The sequence below is a fragment of the Leptodactylus fuscus genome, chromosome 5 (assembly GCF_031893055.1).
Source record: "Leptodactylus fuscus isolate aLepFus1 chromosome 5, aLepFus1.hap2, whole genome shotgun sequence".
NCBI classification, from domain to species: Eukaryota; Metazoa; Chordata; class Amphibia; order Anura; family Leptodactylidae; genus Leptodactylus; species Leptodactylus fuscus.
This window is the reverse complement of record NC_134269.1, coordinates 10,628,773-10,641,969: the sequence shown is the minus strand read 5'-3', so window position 1 is coordinate 10,641,969 and position 13,197 is coordinate 10,628,773. Positions and strand designations below refer to the sequence as shown.

The 13,197-nt window shown below is 45.6% G+C and overlaps 2 protein-coding genes across 4 annotated transcripts in view; both read right to left on the bottom strand.

Annotated features, from left to right (window-relative positions):
- The window catches only part of CHD3 (chromodomain helicase DNA binding protein 3), a 58,417-nt gene extending 51,869 nt beyond the window's left edge, over positions 1 to 6,548 (bottom strand). For both annotated transcript variants that reach the window (XM_075272433.1, XM_075272434.1), the window contains exon 1: positions 6,032 to 6,548. In XM_075272433.1, the coding sequence (XP_075128534.1) occupies positions 6,032 to 6,311 (280 nt within the window). In that variant the 5' untranslated portion in view covers positions 6,312 to 6,548. The remainder of the gene's footprint in view (positions 1 to 6,031) is intronic.
- The window catches only part of KDM6B (lysine demethylase 6B), a 456,451-nt gene that overhangs the window by 261,322 nt on the left and 181,932 nt on the right, over positions 1 to 13,197 (bottom strand). The window lies entirely within an intron of this gene.

Genomic DNA, 13,197 nt, shown 5'->3' with positions numbered 1-13,197 from the left:
CCTCTTGCCCCATGTGAACGAGCCCTTAGGAACTGAAGTAGATTTCTGGTATAACTAATTTCCGAAAACAAGCGTGAGATATAATAAATACGTCAGGCTGTGACGTCCCCAGGACACTCCGCACCCACTTTCATAGAGTGACCAGCCAGGCTCTGAACAGGGAATGCATCACAACTTTGGTTCAAGAGTGCACTTTGTGCCAAAGAGACGACACATTTTCATCCCTCCATGACTGAAAAATAGAGGGGTCGAAAAACTCCCCCAGTGAGAGTGAATGAGTGTATTCATATGTCCATGACAATAAAGGGCATGCTCCATCTTTGTCCGTTTTGATGGACAGAATGACCCAAGAGAAATCAATGGATTGGTGTCCAAGTTACATCCGATAAAAACAGATCAGTCGGTGGGTAAAAAAAATAAGGACCAAAGAAATCCATCCATCAAAAATGGACAAACAGAATGGATGCAAAAACGGATGCAACGGGGTCGGAAAAACTAGAAGAAAGCCTAACATTTCTATTTACCAATGTAGCCAACAATCTTAGTCTAGATTCACACAACTGAGTTTCACTTGTGAAACTTATGCTTGGTTCACATCTGGGTTGGTATTCCGTCCGGGGGAGTCCACATGAGGACCCCCCCGAACAGAATACCAAACGCAATTGCAAGCACTGTGCAGTAAAAGCACATGGACCCCATAGACTATAATGGGGTCTGTGTGCTTGCCGTGCGCTGCCCACACTAATCTTACGGGCAGGAAAGTCCGCATGATCTCTGCGGAGATCTGGCGGCAAACACACAGACCCCATTATAGTCTATGGGGTCCGTGTGCTTTCACTGGCACGCTGCTTGAAGTTGCGTTCGGTATTCTGTTCGAGGGGGGGGAATCCTCATGCGGACTCCCTCGAACGGAATACTAACGCAGATGTGAACGAGGCCTTAGTCCATTTGTTGGCCGTATTTTCCAACCCAAGCATCATGTCGAGAGAGGGACTCCTAGCAATATAGTTATCTCAGGTGATAGGATCTCCTTCCTGATTCTGCCTCCCTGTATATTGAATGGGATGCAGCGATCAGAGCAGGAACGCTGAAAAAATAGGGGTCCTTCTGTTTCAGCCGCATAGTCCGCAACTCGAAATATCTTGGCCCATTCATCTGGGTCATAACAGTGGAGGAAAGAGCTTTAGCATTCTTCCGTAGGGGGGACCAGGCATTCTGCCTTATGAATATGCCCTTAGGGTCATCAAAAAGTAGTTCAAGGCCTTAGGGTAAGTTCACACCTGGTGTGGAACCTGAGGCAGAGGCGGAGGCGGGTAGCCTTGGCTGAAAGGCGGTGCACTGCACTGACATCCAGCCGAGCACTCCGCTCCGGATTAAGCCCAATGAATGGGCCTAGTCCGGAGGAGGGAGTGTCTTCAGGATGAATCGCGAGGAGACTCGGCCTGAAGAATGACCATCTCGCTTCCGGATCTCGGAAAAAACTCCCGAACGTCACCCACTGATTTCAATGGGAGCCATCTTTTTGGTCAGGATTTTGAGGTGGATACAGCCTCAAAATCCTGACCAAAAATCTCTGTGTGAACTTACCCTTAGGTTTCATGCACACAACCGTATTTAGTGGCTATGTTCTATCCGTTATGACAGATCTGTAACAAGTGATATCATACAGACTCATTCATGTTTATTACCCACCCCAAACAGCCATAGTCCAATTCCTGTTTATTTCGCAGCTCAATCTCGACTAGTAAAATGATAGGGGACTGTACAAGGGTGCGACTGCGCTCATATGCACGGGCCTTAAGTTTTGGTCAAGGATATCCATCAGACATTGTTAGCCAAAACCAAAATGGAGACTACACAGAAGCAAGCATAATGGAAGGATTTGCACCTGTGAATTCGACCTACTGGGTATGACACAATCGGTGATCAAAACAATAACGTGTGAATAAGGCCTTGGAATGCGTTCATATCTACGTTTGGGCTACATCAGAGGTATACATCAATACCTCCCCAATATATACGTGGATAGAAGTCTCTGATGTGTGCCACTGTATAGGGTACACAAAAGAAGGTACACTCTTGGCATTCAGTAGGTGCATGGGGCTTATGGACACTTAAAAGTATAGATCTGAGAATACTCGGACAGCCAAAATATTTGATGCGAGCAGAGCTTGCCTTCAACAACTGGTCAATTACATCCTTGGGCACATACGGTTTTATATACCGCTAGAAAGCAGACAGTGCGCTTTTCCGTTATGTGCCCTGGGGCGGGAGATATCCTTCCTCATATAACAGCAACGATCTCAGTCCACTGTCCGAAGGGCGTTCCTGACAGTCTAGCTGGGCTATAAGGAACGCCCCTCCTGACAATACTCGTCCATAGCGCTGTACTGTAAGAGGAGGCGTTCCTTACCGCTAAGCGATGACAACCCCCCCCCCCCCCCCCCAGTACTAGTCTATGGACGGCTAATCACATATCAGCAATCCTGATTGAATAGGGTACTGTTAGTGATAAATCCTTTAGCCAAGACAGGATGGAAAATAATTTAAATAATCGATGTCAAGAAATTTTCCAACGATTACCGTAATTCAGCTGAGTTTCGAGTACGATTAGTACGATTTTAATCGTCCAGCCCTACAATGGCGAAATCTGGTGATTGCGGTATGAGATCTACGCAAGCCATGAACTAGAGTAAATTTCAGGTCTAACTCGTGCCAATTTTTTGACATGAATTATAGTGAATCAGATGGGCCAAGGCTTCCCTACCCAACCCGCACTTTTCGCAACAATAGAACAGCCGTTAGAAAATTGACAAAGTGGAGCATTTTGGGGCGCAAAACAGCCATTTGTCCCCAAAACCTGTCGTGTTTACTTTAAAGGGATTCTACCATTAAAATCGAATTTTTTCTCGTTGACACGTAGGAATAGCCTTAAGAAAGGCTATTCTTCTCCTACCTTTAGATGTCTTCTCCGTGCTGCCATTCAGTATAAATCCCGGTTTTCGTCGGTATGCAAATTAGTTCTCTCGCAGCACTTGGGGCCTCCAGCGCGGCCTCCATCTTCTTCAGGAACGGCCTCTTCACACATCTTCTTCCAGCACGGGCGGTCAAACTTCTAGGCTTGGGTCCTTGGGCAGAGCAGACTGCGCATACCCGCGGCCACAAAAAAAATGGCCGCTTACACAGTAAGTAGGCGCCTATTTGCTTGTGGCCTGTCGGCATGCGCAGTCGGTTCTGCCCTAAGCCTAGAAGTTTGGCCGCCCGTGCCGGAATAAGATGCGTGAAGAGGCTGTTCCTGAAGAAGATGGAGGCGGTGCTGGAGAGTTCTCTCGCAGCATTGAGGACGCCCCAAGTGCTGCGAGAGAACTCATTTGCATACTGACGAAAACCGGGATGTATACTGAACAGCGGCACGGAGAAGACATCTAAAGGTAGAAGAATAGCCTTTCTTAAGGCTATTCCTACGTGTCAACGAGAAAAAAAAAATTATTTTAATGGCAGAATCCCTTTAATAAATTTGTGCCAGTATGAATAGATCTCCCCCAGTATTCTCCAGAAGACTATGACTAGATTACATTCAGATCTTCGTTCAGGGCGCCATTCAGACCCTCCAGCAGCAGTTCCATCACTTTTGATGGCGATATAATCGTTCCTGATCATTATCCCGCATAAACATGTCCGCCGATCAAATGAAAAACTTCCAAGCGCTTGCTGCTCGTTCGCCATCCGTTACATTTTTTACGGGGATGTACAAATCATGATTTGTCATGTCAACAAAATTAAAGTGTATGGGGACAATTTTTCATCTACGCATACTACCAATACTAAGGACCCATGCAGACGACCATAGTCATGATTGGGCACCAAAACAGAACTTATGATGCATAGACAGCATTTTTGGGCGTTCTGTTTCATAGTTTGTTTCTCGGTCCGTCAGGCCCCAAATCGAACTACAAAAAAATACAGCCATATGGTTGGGGTCATAAAAATGTATGGGTGTGTATGCCATCTGCTATTACCAATGCCGATAGACGCATTTTATCATCAGACAGATTAGCTGTCATGTAAGGGCTCGTTCACACGAGGCAAGTGGGGGTGGATTCTGATGCCGAATCCACCTCAGAATCCGCCCCCTCACAATAAAGGTCTATGTAGACCACTAGTGTTCTTCTTTCCGTGAGCAGTGTGTTCCCGCTCACGGAAAAAAGAAACAAGCTGCCCTTTCTTCAGGCGGATTCCGCGGCTGAGTCAGCCGTAGCGTCCGTCTCGCGACAGCACTCTCCGGAATAGGCCCATTCATTTGCCTACTCTGGAGGGGGAAGCCGCGACTGTCGTAAGCCACGACAGTCGTGGCAGGCACATTTTGGTCCAATTCTGATACGGCTTCCCGCATCAGAATCAGGACCAAAATACGCCATTCCGTGCCCCGTGTCAACTAGCCCTAAGTAAAGTTACCATATTATATATTTACGCTGATAACAGAAAGTTCTGCAAGTAGTGATACCTTCTAGTGGACGGGAGAGAGTAAAGTACCATTATAACATTATAGGCGTCAAAAAAGTGAGTACGTGTAAGAGCTGCAAGTAGTGATACCTTTTAACGAACGGGAGAGAGTAAAGTCCCACTATAACCTTATAGACCTGAAATGTGACTAAGGCCGGTCTTACTCGACCGTATTGATTTTACGGTCCGCAAGTTGTTGATCAGCAACACAGACACCGCAGACGCCCGTGTCCTGCCGCACTCGCCCATAGAGTTCTTCGGGCAAGTCCGTGTAGGGCCGTGATTTCACAGCCTTTGTGGACCTGCTCTATAAAGTGAGGACCTCGGTTGCGGCCCGGTCACACCATGGATAAAATATCCGGTGGTGTAAGAGGCCGCACTGAATATGTGTCCGCAATTGAAAACCCTCAATTGCGGACTTGCATTATGGCCATGTAAGACAAGCCTAAGTATGAGAGCTACAAGTAGTGATACCTTCTAGTGGACGGGAGGGCGTAAAGCCCCATTATAACATTATGGGCCTCAAAACAGTGATTTCGTGTAAGAGCTGCAAGTAGTGATACCTTTTAGCGAACAGCAGAGAGTAAAATCCCGCTATAATTTTACAGACCTCAGAAAAGTGAGCATAGACAATAACTGCAGGTAGTGACACCTTTTTATGAACACGAGAGAGTACATTTAGGGATATATTCACACATAACAGGTACGATTTTTTAAAAATTGAGGCAAAACTACAGCATTATGACGCGGTTAGGCGGAAATTGCAGCAAAAAAATAAAATAAAAAAAATTCACGACCAGACAGCAGTGATACATATGACGACATATTAGAGCCAAGTAGCAATACCTTTTACTGAACATCAGACGGTATTATCACATGGGGGTTATTCACCTCACCTCGGATACGCCAAGCGGAGAGTAGTCCATACCAGAACTATATTAAGCAATGAGGTTGCGTGACGGGCGCGTATTTGAGCATACATGGACAAAATATATACAATGGCGCGCGCATCGCTTGCGAGGCGAATTTTTACACAATTGTCCCCCTCAGTTACAATAGTGACACATAATGTCACATAATACGTGACCGCACAGGGCAGATAACACCTCCATTACAACCTACAGGCTACAGCAACACGCCTGTCGTCACCCAGAAGCCATTAAATACATGACACACCTTAAAAGCCACACTGAACAGGGTCATGCAAGCAGACATATGTACGACATGCTAAGAAAATGGCGGGAACACACTGTGGTGTCACTCTATTTAAAGGTGAAGGGACAGACCACACCACTGAGAGGAGGAGGGGGGGTTGAGGTGGACACAGGGGGGCTGCCGTCACCAAATCAAACAATAGGGGGACACTCGGCTCTCGTCCCCTCGTCCCCCCACCCCTCCCCTGCTAGCAATGAGACCGTCCAACGGTTAATGCGGTGGGTTAAGCAAAGAGGGGGGACTTGAAGCCGCCCCCGCATTCAAGTCCCCTTCACCCCCCACCCCCCTTCCCCGCCAGTCGCTCCCTGTTTACCTGCGGCACCGGCGACCGTTGGCGCGTCGTCGGTTTCAACACTCCCCGGCTCCCTAGAGGACGTTGGCGGGAAGAGAAGGCTGGGACTATGGCGCCTCGGTGTCGCCTCAGGCACCTCGTCTTCGTTGTCGTCGTCTTCTCTTTCCTCCTCCTCTTCGTCCTCTTCTTCTTCATCATCATCATCCTCTTCCTCCTCCTTTTCGCCGTCCCCTTCTTCGGACACGGCCATCTCCTCTTCCTCCTCTTCTTCTTCTTCGTCCCTCAGCGGGGAGGAGGACATCGGCGAGTCCGCTTTCTGCTCGTCGCTCGCCGGCTTGCCTTGCCTCGCTCCTCACGGTAAAGTTTCCTGACGGGAAAAACAGCGAAAAATGCCCGAAAAACGCGAAAATAACGCCAAAGACGACTTCATCCAACGGTATTCGTCCAAATTCTCCTCAGAAAATCTTCACAAATCATAAAAAAAAAAAAATCCACTTTAGAGGGGGGTCAAAAAACATCAACACAGAAAAAAAAGAAGGGGGGGGGGGAGAAAATCCTAAAAAAAAAAATCTGATTTTCTTTTCTTTGTTCCAAAACCCCCTTGTTTTATTTGTGAACCAGCACACAAAAAAAAAAATTGAAAGAAAAAAAAATCCTAAAATCTCTCTTTTTAACCCCCACCACCTCTCCTTTAAGAAAGGCAACTTAAAGGGGTTAAAAAAAATCAGGAAGAAAAAGTCTTGAAGAGGGTAAGGGGAAGAAAAAAAAATCTTGTAGTAAAAAGAATCGGGGATTTATTTTTATTCAGATCAAATAGGAAAGTTGACAGGGAACCAAGATGGCCGCCCCTTCAATTATTATATGTAAAGTTAAAAAAAAAAAATAATAAAATGAGGCTGTGTGAGATATTTATAAACCTTCCTCATCCCTCCCCCACCTGAATCACACAGCAGCTACTCCCCCTTTTTTATTAAGACCATTTCTATTATACACAGCAGCCTCTCTCTGGTGAAAGAGCTGCACAAAATGGCTGGGGTGGGGGGGGACAGCTGGCACGAAAAAAAAAAAAAAGTATAAAAAAAATATATAGATATAGGATATGATAGGCATATAATAATACATGGGTGTGGCTTTGTCAGAGCAAGGCCAGACAGATGTAAATGTGCAGTCAAATAGGATCTGGCTGAGAAGAAGAAAAAAAGAAGGGGGGGGGGACAAGAAGTATCGACAAAAACAAAAAAAAATACTAAAATACATAAAAATCCAGACATTTATATTTTTTTAGATGTAGTTACAGACGAAGGAGTCGCTTAGATGAAACGGATTCAGTTTGTAGTAAAGGTTTTCTTTGATGTGATTTTTTTTTTTCGGCGTCCGACACAAAGATGGACCGTCGGAGAATCGTTCACGGGTGCGTAGGGATTGCTAGGACCCCCGTTCGTTTGCGGCAGTCGCTTTGATAGGAAGAATGGCGCCGTAAGCCACGCGGTTCTGTCTGTTGTAAGTGCCTAGCGCTTTCGGAAGCGGAGAGACTATAGTTGGTATCGATGGGGCACAATACAAATGGACCCCAGTGAGTTTGTACGTGGTCCATCGTGATGGCCGTCTTCTTGAGTATGATGTAATCTGTTTATTTCTCTTATATTCCGCAGCGCTGTACAGACGTTGTCGTTACTGACTGTCCCGAATAGGGCTCGCAGTCTAAATTCCCTGCTAGGACCCCGTTCATATACGGCATTCGCTTTGACAGGAAGAATGGCGCCGTAAGCCACGCAGTTCTGTCTGTTATAAGTGCCTAGCGCTTTCGGAAGTGAGGAGACTATAGTTGGTATCGATGGGGCACGATACAAATGGACCCCAGTGAGTTTACACGTGGTCCGTCGTGATGCCCATCTTCTTAAGTATGATATAATCTGTTTATTTCTCTTATATTCCACAGTGCTCTACAGAAGTTGTCGTTACTGACTGCCCCAAATAGCACTCATAGTCTAAATTCCCTATCAGTACGTCTTTGGAGTGTGGGAGGAAACCAGAGTACCTGAAGGAAACCCACACAAACATGGGGTGAACGGTCAAGCTCCATGCGGATGTTGTCCTTGGTCTGATTTGAACTCAGAATCCTAGTGTGGCAAGTCAACAGTGCTAACCACCAAGGCAAACCACCGTACTGTTGGAACGTATCTTCACTGGATCGCAGTGGTTTTTCACTTCGACAGGCTCTGGCCACAGCTTTACATCTGAGAGGACAGCCCTGTGCCTGAGCGGAGCTGGCATGATAAAAAAAAGTGTCCACTCCAATTAGGACATAAGTATATTCTGTCCTCGATCTAACCAGAGAGGAGAACCACTTCCTGTGCCAGGGAAAAATGTGACATGGTCAGTGTTATTACAGGTCGCCTCTTAACTCATGAGCGTTACGTAGCATACTCATGTAACATTGGGGAGCTGCCTCGTGTAATTGAGTTGTCGTGGGTGGTTAGGGAGGATAGAAGATCAATCGACCGTTACCTTATACCTATTGCTTTAGTGTCACGGGAGAACATTGTCACTTTTCGTTGACGTGCTGCCCATGATATGAGAGTGCCCAAGTCTATTCATAGGTGTTAAAAAGAGAAAATCACCGGGTTTGAGGTCAGTGATAAATGTTCATTTTTGTATAAGGTCAAATATTTTTCTCCAGAAGGAACAACCACAGCTGTATGATATAGATATATATATTTATATACAGTAAACAGTTGTCAAAAGTTACACCCTTTGATGCTATGGCTACATGTCATTGCTCTGGTGCCCACCCGCTCTGTGCTTTGTAACATCTGCTCCTTTGCTGGCACGTTACCACATTGACGTAAGGGATGGCACATTTTGACTCCAGCTGTGCAAAGGACTATCCCCATATGAGCAGCCAATTTGTGTAAGCTGTGTTAGGATGCTAGAGGGTAGAGCTGTCATCAGATAAAAGGCCTATCACACTGGCCAGTTATCGGTCAAACGCTTTTATTGCCCAGTGTAAAGGGCCCTTTGATCAGTCAACAGATCGCATCTTATAGGGGGCATTAAAGGGGTTGTTCAGCGATAGGGGAGGCCTTGACAAATAACCTATACTCATTCGTACCATTCCTGCGTCACAGCACCCTTCACCCTTGTTTTCTTGTTTTATACAGAGAGACTATAGTAGTGATCAGAGAGTACAGAAAGATACAGAGAGTGGTCAAGATGGCAGTAGCGATGTGAGTATAGGTCATTTTTTATTTCAAGGTCCCGGACCAAAAAACAGGTAGCCACGACTGAATGCCAGTGCAGTGCATCGGCATCCAGTCGCGCACTCCGCTCCAGATTAGGCCCAATGATTGGGCCTAGGAGGGAGTGTCTTCAGGCCAAATCGCGAGGCGAATCAGCCCGAAGAATGAGCATCTCGCTTCTTTTTGATTTCAATGGGAGCTGTCTTTTTGGTCAGGATTTTGAGGCGGATACGGCCGTGTGAACTTACCCTAAGGATGCTGCCACACAGTGTCAAATTGATCATTGGCTATTCCTCAATATTGACCATGCAATAACCCAAATAATGCCCGGTCAGTAATGAGGAATAACCAGTAATCCATTCTTCACTTACTGATGCGGTCTGGAGTGCGGCTGATAGACATCCCGTGGCAGCACCCATCCCCTACCCAAAAATTTACAAAGTACTGTTTTGGGGGTTCAGAGACAAAAGTTTATAGTTTACTCGTGTTGAAGCTTTTCTGGTCCACGGTACAAGTTTTCTTTTGCTCGGCACTTCACCCGTAGTAGATGAACGTCACATGGCCATAGGCAAATATTCTAAACCTGCGTCTCCTCTCCCAACCTGCAGTTTTGTATCATTTTAATGGGAATATCTGACACCACAACATTACCTAAGGGCACCTAAAATCTATCTGTAGTTCATCGCGAGTCTGTGTGGTTTGCCTTAAACAATTGTTAATTACCTGTGGCAGATCCATGGCCCAGAGATAAAACATAACTCAACAGCTGCTTTACGGAAGCAGGAGCGCCGGAGCAGAGCGTACCAGGCAAAGGGGTCATGTCTGAGGGGAGGGGGGGAGATCCATGCTGCAGGGGAGTCCTCGTCAGTAGGAAGGCTAGCCTAAAGTGGAGACGAACTGGCAGTGGTTAACGGCAGGATTTTAGCAGAAGCCTAGAAAATTGTCTTTGGACTTCTAAGTGGAAGAGCAATTTTGGACAACGTACTCATTTGTCATTAATGTGATACTATATTAGCAATAATGCGGCAAAGTTTGTAGGCCTAAGACTACCGAATCCTTGGAGATTGTCTAGGTTTCCCTACATCTTAAAAGGAAGAAAGTTGAGGAATAATATATGAGTTAGTATACTGAGGAGGGAACAGAACCTGTAGAGTTAGGATACAGACTATGAGGATTCCCCTGATGTCGCGCCTGTGGGTTTATGAGAATTTGATAACGTCCATAGTATTAAGTGCAGTAGTCATCAAATGGCTGTAGGCCGCTGTGATGTAATGTCCCGTGGCAACATGGCACATCATTGTCAACTGGCGAGTTGGAAATGTGTGCTGTTACCTCTATCAGTTCAATGGGAATCGCCAGGGACATCCAACCTACCTCTCTGTTCAAACTGAGGTTCAAAACAACCTAGTTCTCATGGTCGGGTTCTAGCAGTTGGAACCACCCAGTCAGATAGTTATTTCTTATCCTTTGGATACCCCCATAAAAAAATTGAAAATCTCCCCACTAGCTAAGAAACCATCTAAGAGTTAATTATTAACCCATGGAATGTGACAGGCTGAGGCTTGCATTATTAAACTGAAGATACAATCCATTGCTGGTTCTTGAGGTTCACTGTTGATATATATCCCTTGTCTACATCATTCTGTGGCGAGGGGTATTACCACTTAATTTTTTTTTATTATTGGTGAAGCATTAAAGGACATTCCTCATTTAAAGGCAAGGCTGGGATCTCAAGCCCAGAAATGTGTCAGGTCTGAAAACACTTGTTCCATTTTCCTTTACATCACTTTGCACTTGTGTCTGAGGACTCCATACCATGCTAGAAGGCGTTCTTCATGGACCTCTTGGTCAGTGCAGTCTATAACATGCGAGAAGCCAACCTTCATGTACCTCCTGGTCTTTGTGGTGTATACCATGCTAGAAGAAGGCATTCATGTATCTTCTGGTCAGTGTAGTCTATACCATACAAGAAGCCAACCTTCATGTACCTCCTGGTCATTGTGGTGTATACCATGCTAGAAGAAGGCATTCATGTACCTCCTGGTCAGTGTAGTCTATACCATATAAGAAGCCAACCTTCATGTACCTCCTGGTCATTGTGGTGTATACCATGCTAGAAAAAGGTATTCATGTACCTCCTGGTCAGTGTAGTCTATACCATACAAGAAGTCGACCTTAATCTACCTCCTGGTCATTGTGGTGTATACCATGCTAGAAACCAGCTGTACCTTCTCATCAGTGCAGTCTATATCATACAAGAAGCCAACCTTCCTATACCTCCTGTTCACTGTATGCTAAACCATGCTAGAAACCAGCCGTACTTCCTGGTCAGTGCAGTCTATATCAAGCTACAAGAAGGCATTCATGTTCCTCCTGGTCAGACTAGTCTATGCCATATAAGAAGCCAGCCTTCCTATACCTCCTGATTAGTGTAGTCTATACCATGAAAGAAGCCGATCTTCATATACCTCCTGGTCAGTAAGGCTTTGAAAACCATTTTATTATTGGTTACATAGATGTGATGCCAAATACAGACATTAGTTCCAGGTTTCATCATGATCTGCAGATAATCGCATGCCTAGGAGGACTGTCCGATAGGCCCTTGATAATTCATCTTAATAGAAACAAGGAAGCAACAGGTTGGATTTTAACCTGGCCTATTCTTCATTTCCCTCAGAGAGCAGAAGCGTTGGTGCCTGGCAGCCACTTATTTCCGTGGGTGTCGGAGAAGACAGCTGTCGGCTGAACAGTCACTCAGACGACAGCAGCTAGAGTCTGGAAGTGGTTGGTCGCTAATTTAGGGAAATAAAATTATGACTTATTTCTCTATTTCAGCGTTGGTGAAAATGAAATTGTAGTTTGGTTTAACCCTTGTGGGGTATGTATTTTCTTTATTGTCTGGTCCTCTAGACAAGCCATGAATTAAGATGCATGGCGGGGACATGGGCACCCACAGATTTATCATCATAAAAAAAGAGTTCTCGGGTGTAGTTAAGGCAGAGGTTGTGTCTAAATTTATGACGTAGCATGCACCTTATCGTAAATTGGGCGCAAAATGCAGCCGGTCAGGGATTATGAAGGCTGGTGAGGTCTTAATAAGTCCACTCTTTTGAGCATTCAGTCTGGTCTGCTGAGGACTAACGGAATATCATGCCAATGAACAATCATTTTTAGGCCATTGTAAAAGCCTCCTGGGTATTGTCACTTCATTATTGGCTGATGCAATAATCAATGAATGTTTCACTTAGTGATAACTGCGGTTTTTGAGCGGAACCACCTCAGTCGTCTTCACCTTCAGAACGCATAGAATACATTGACGGTAATTGAAAATGGGATTTATAAAACTAGACAAGCCCTTTAAATTTATTTTGATTTCTATTCAACCCCCTTTTGTCCTTTAGGGCTCGTTCACACGGGGACAGAGGGAGCGGATTTTGGCGCGGAATCCACGTCATAATCCGCCCCCTCACAATGGTGGTCTATGGAGACCGAAGCAAGCTGCCCTTTCTTGAGGAGGATTCCGCGGCTCATGGAGTCACAGCGTCCGCCTCGCAGCAGCACCCTCCGGACTAGGCCCATTCATTTCAGGCCTACTCCAGAGTGGGAAGCCGCGACTGACAGTTGCGGCAGGCGTATTTTGGTCCCGATTTTGATGCGGCTTCCTGCGTCAAAATCAAGACTAAAATAGTTAGGCCATAGTCTTTGTTTTCCTCCTTCAGTGACCTGCATTAAGTGTTTTATTCTTTCAGTCTTGTCTGCGACTGTATACAGTATTTACTAATGGTGATCCAGAGTAAAGATAGCCCATTTTTTTTTACCTGTGCTACCCCATTGCTACTAAGGTATCCTACCCTGATATCTACACTAGTCTATAACGAGACTGAACAAGAACAGAGCCATAGGAGACGGGGGAAAAAGTACACCTCTCCCCATGGCCTCAAAAGTGAG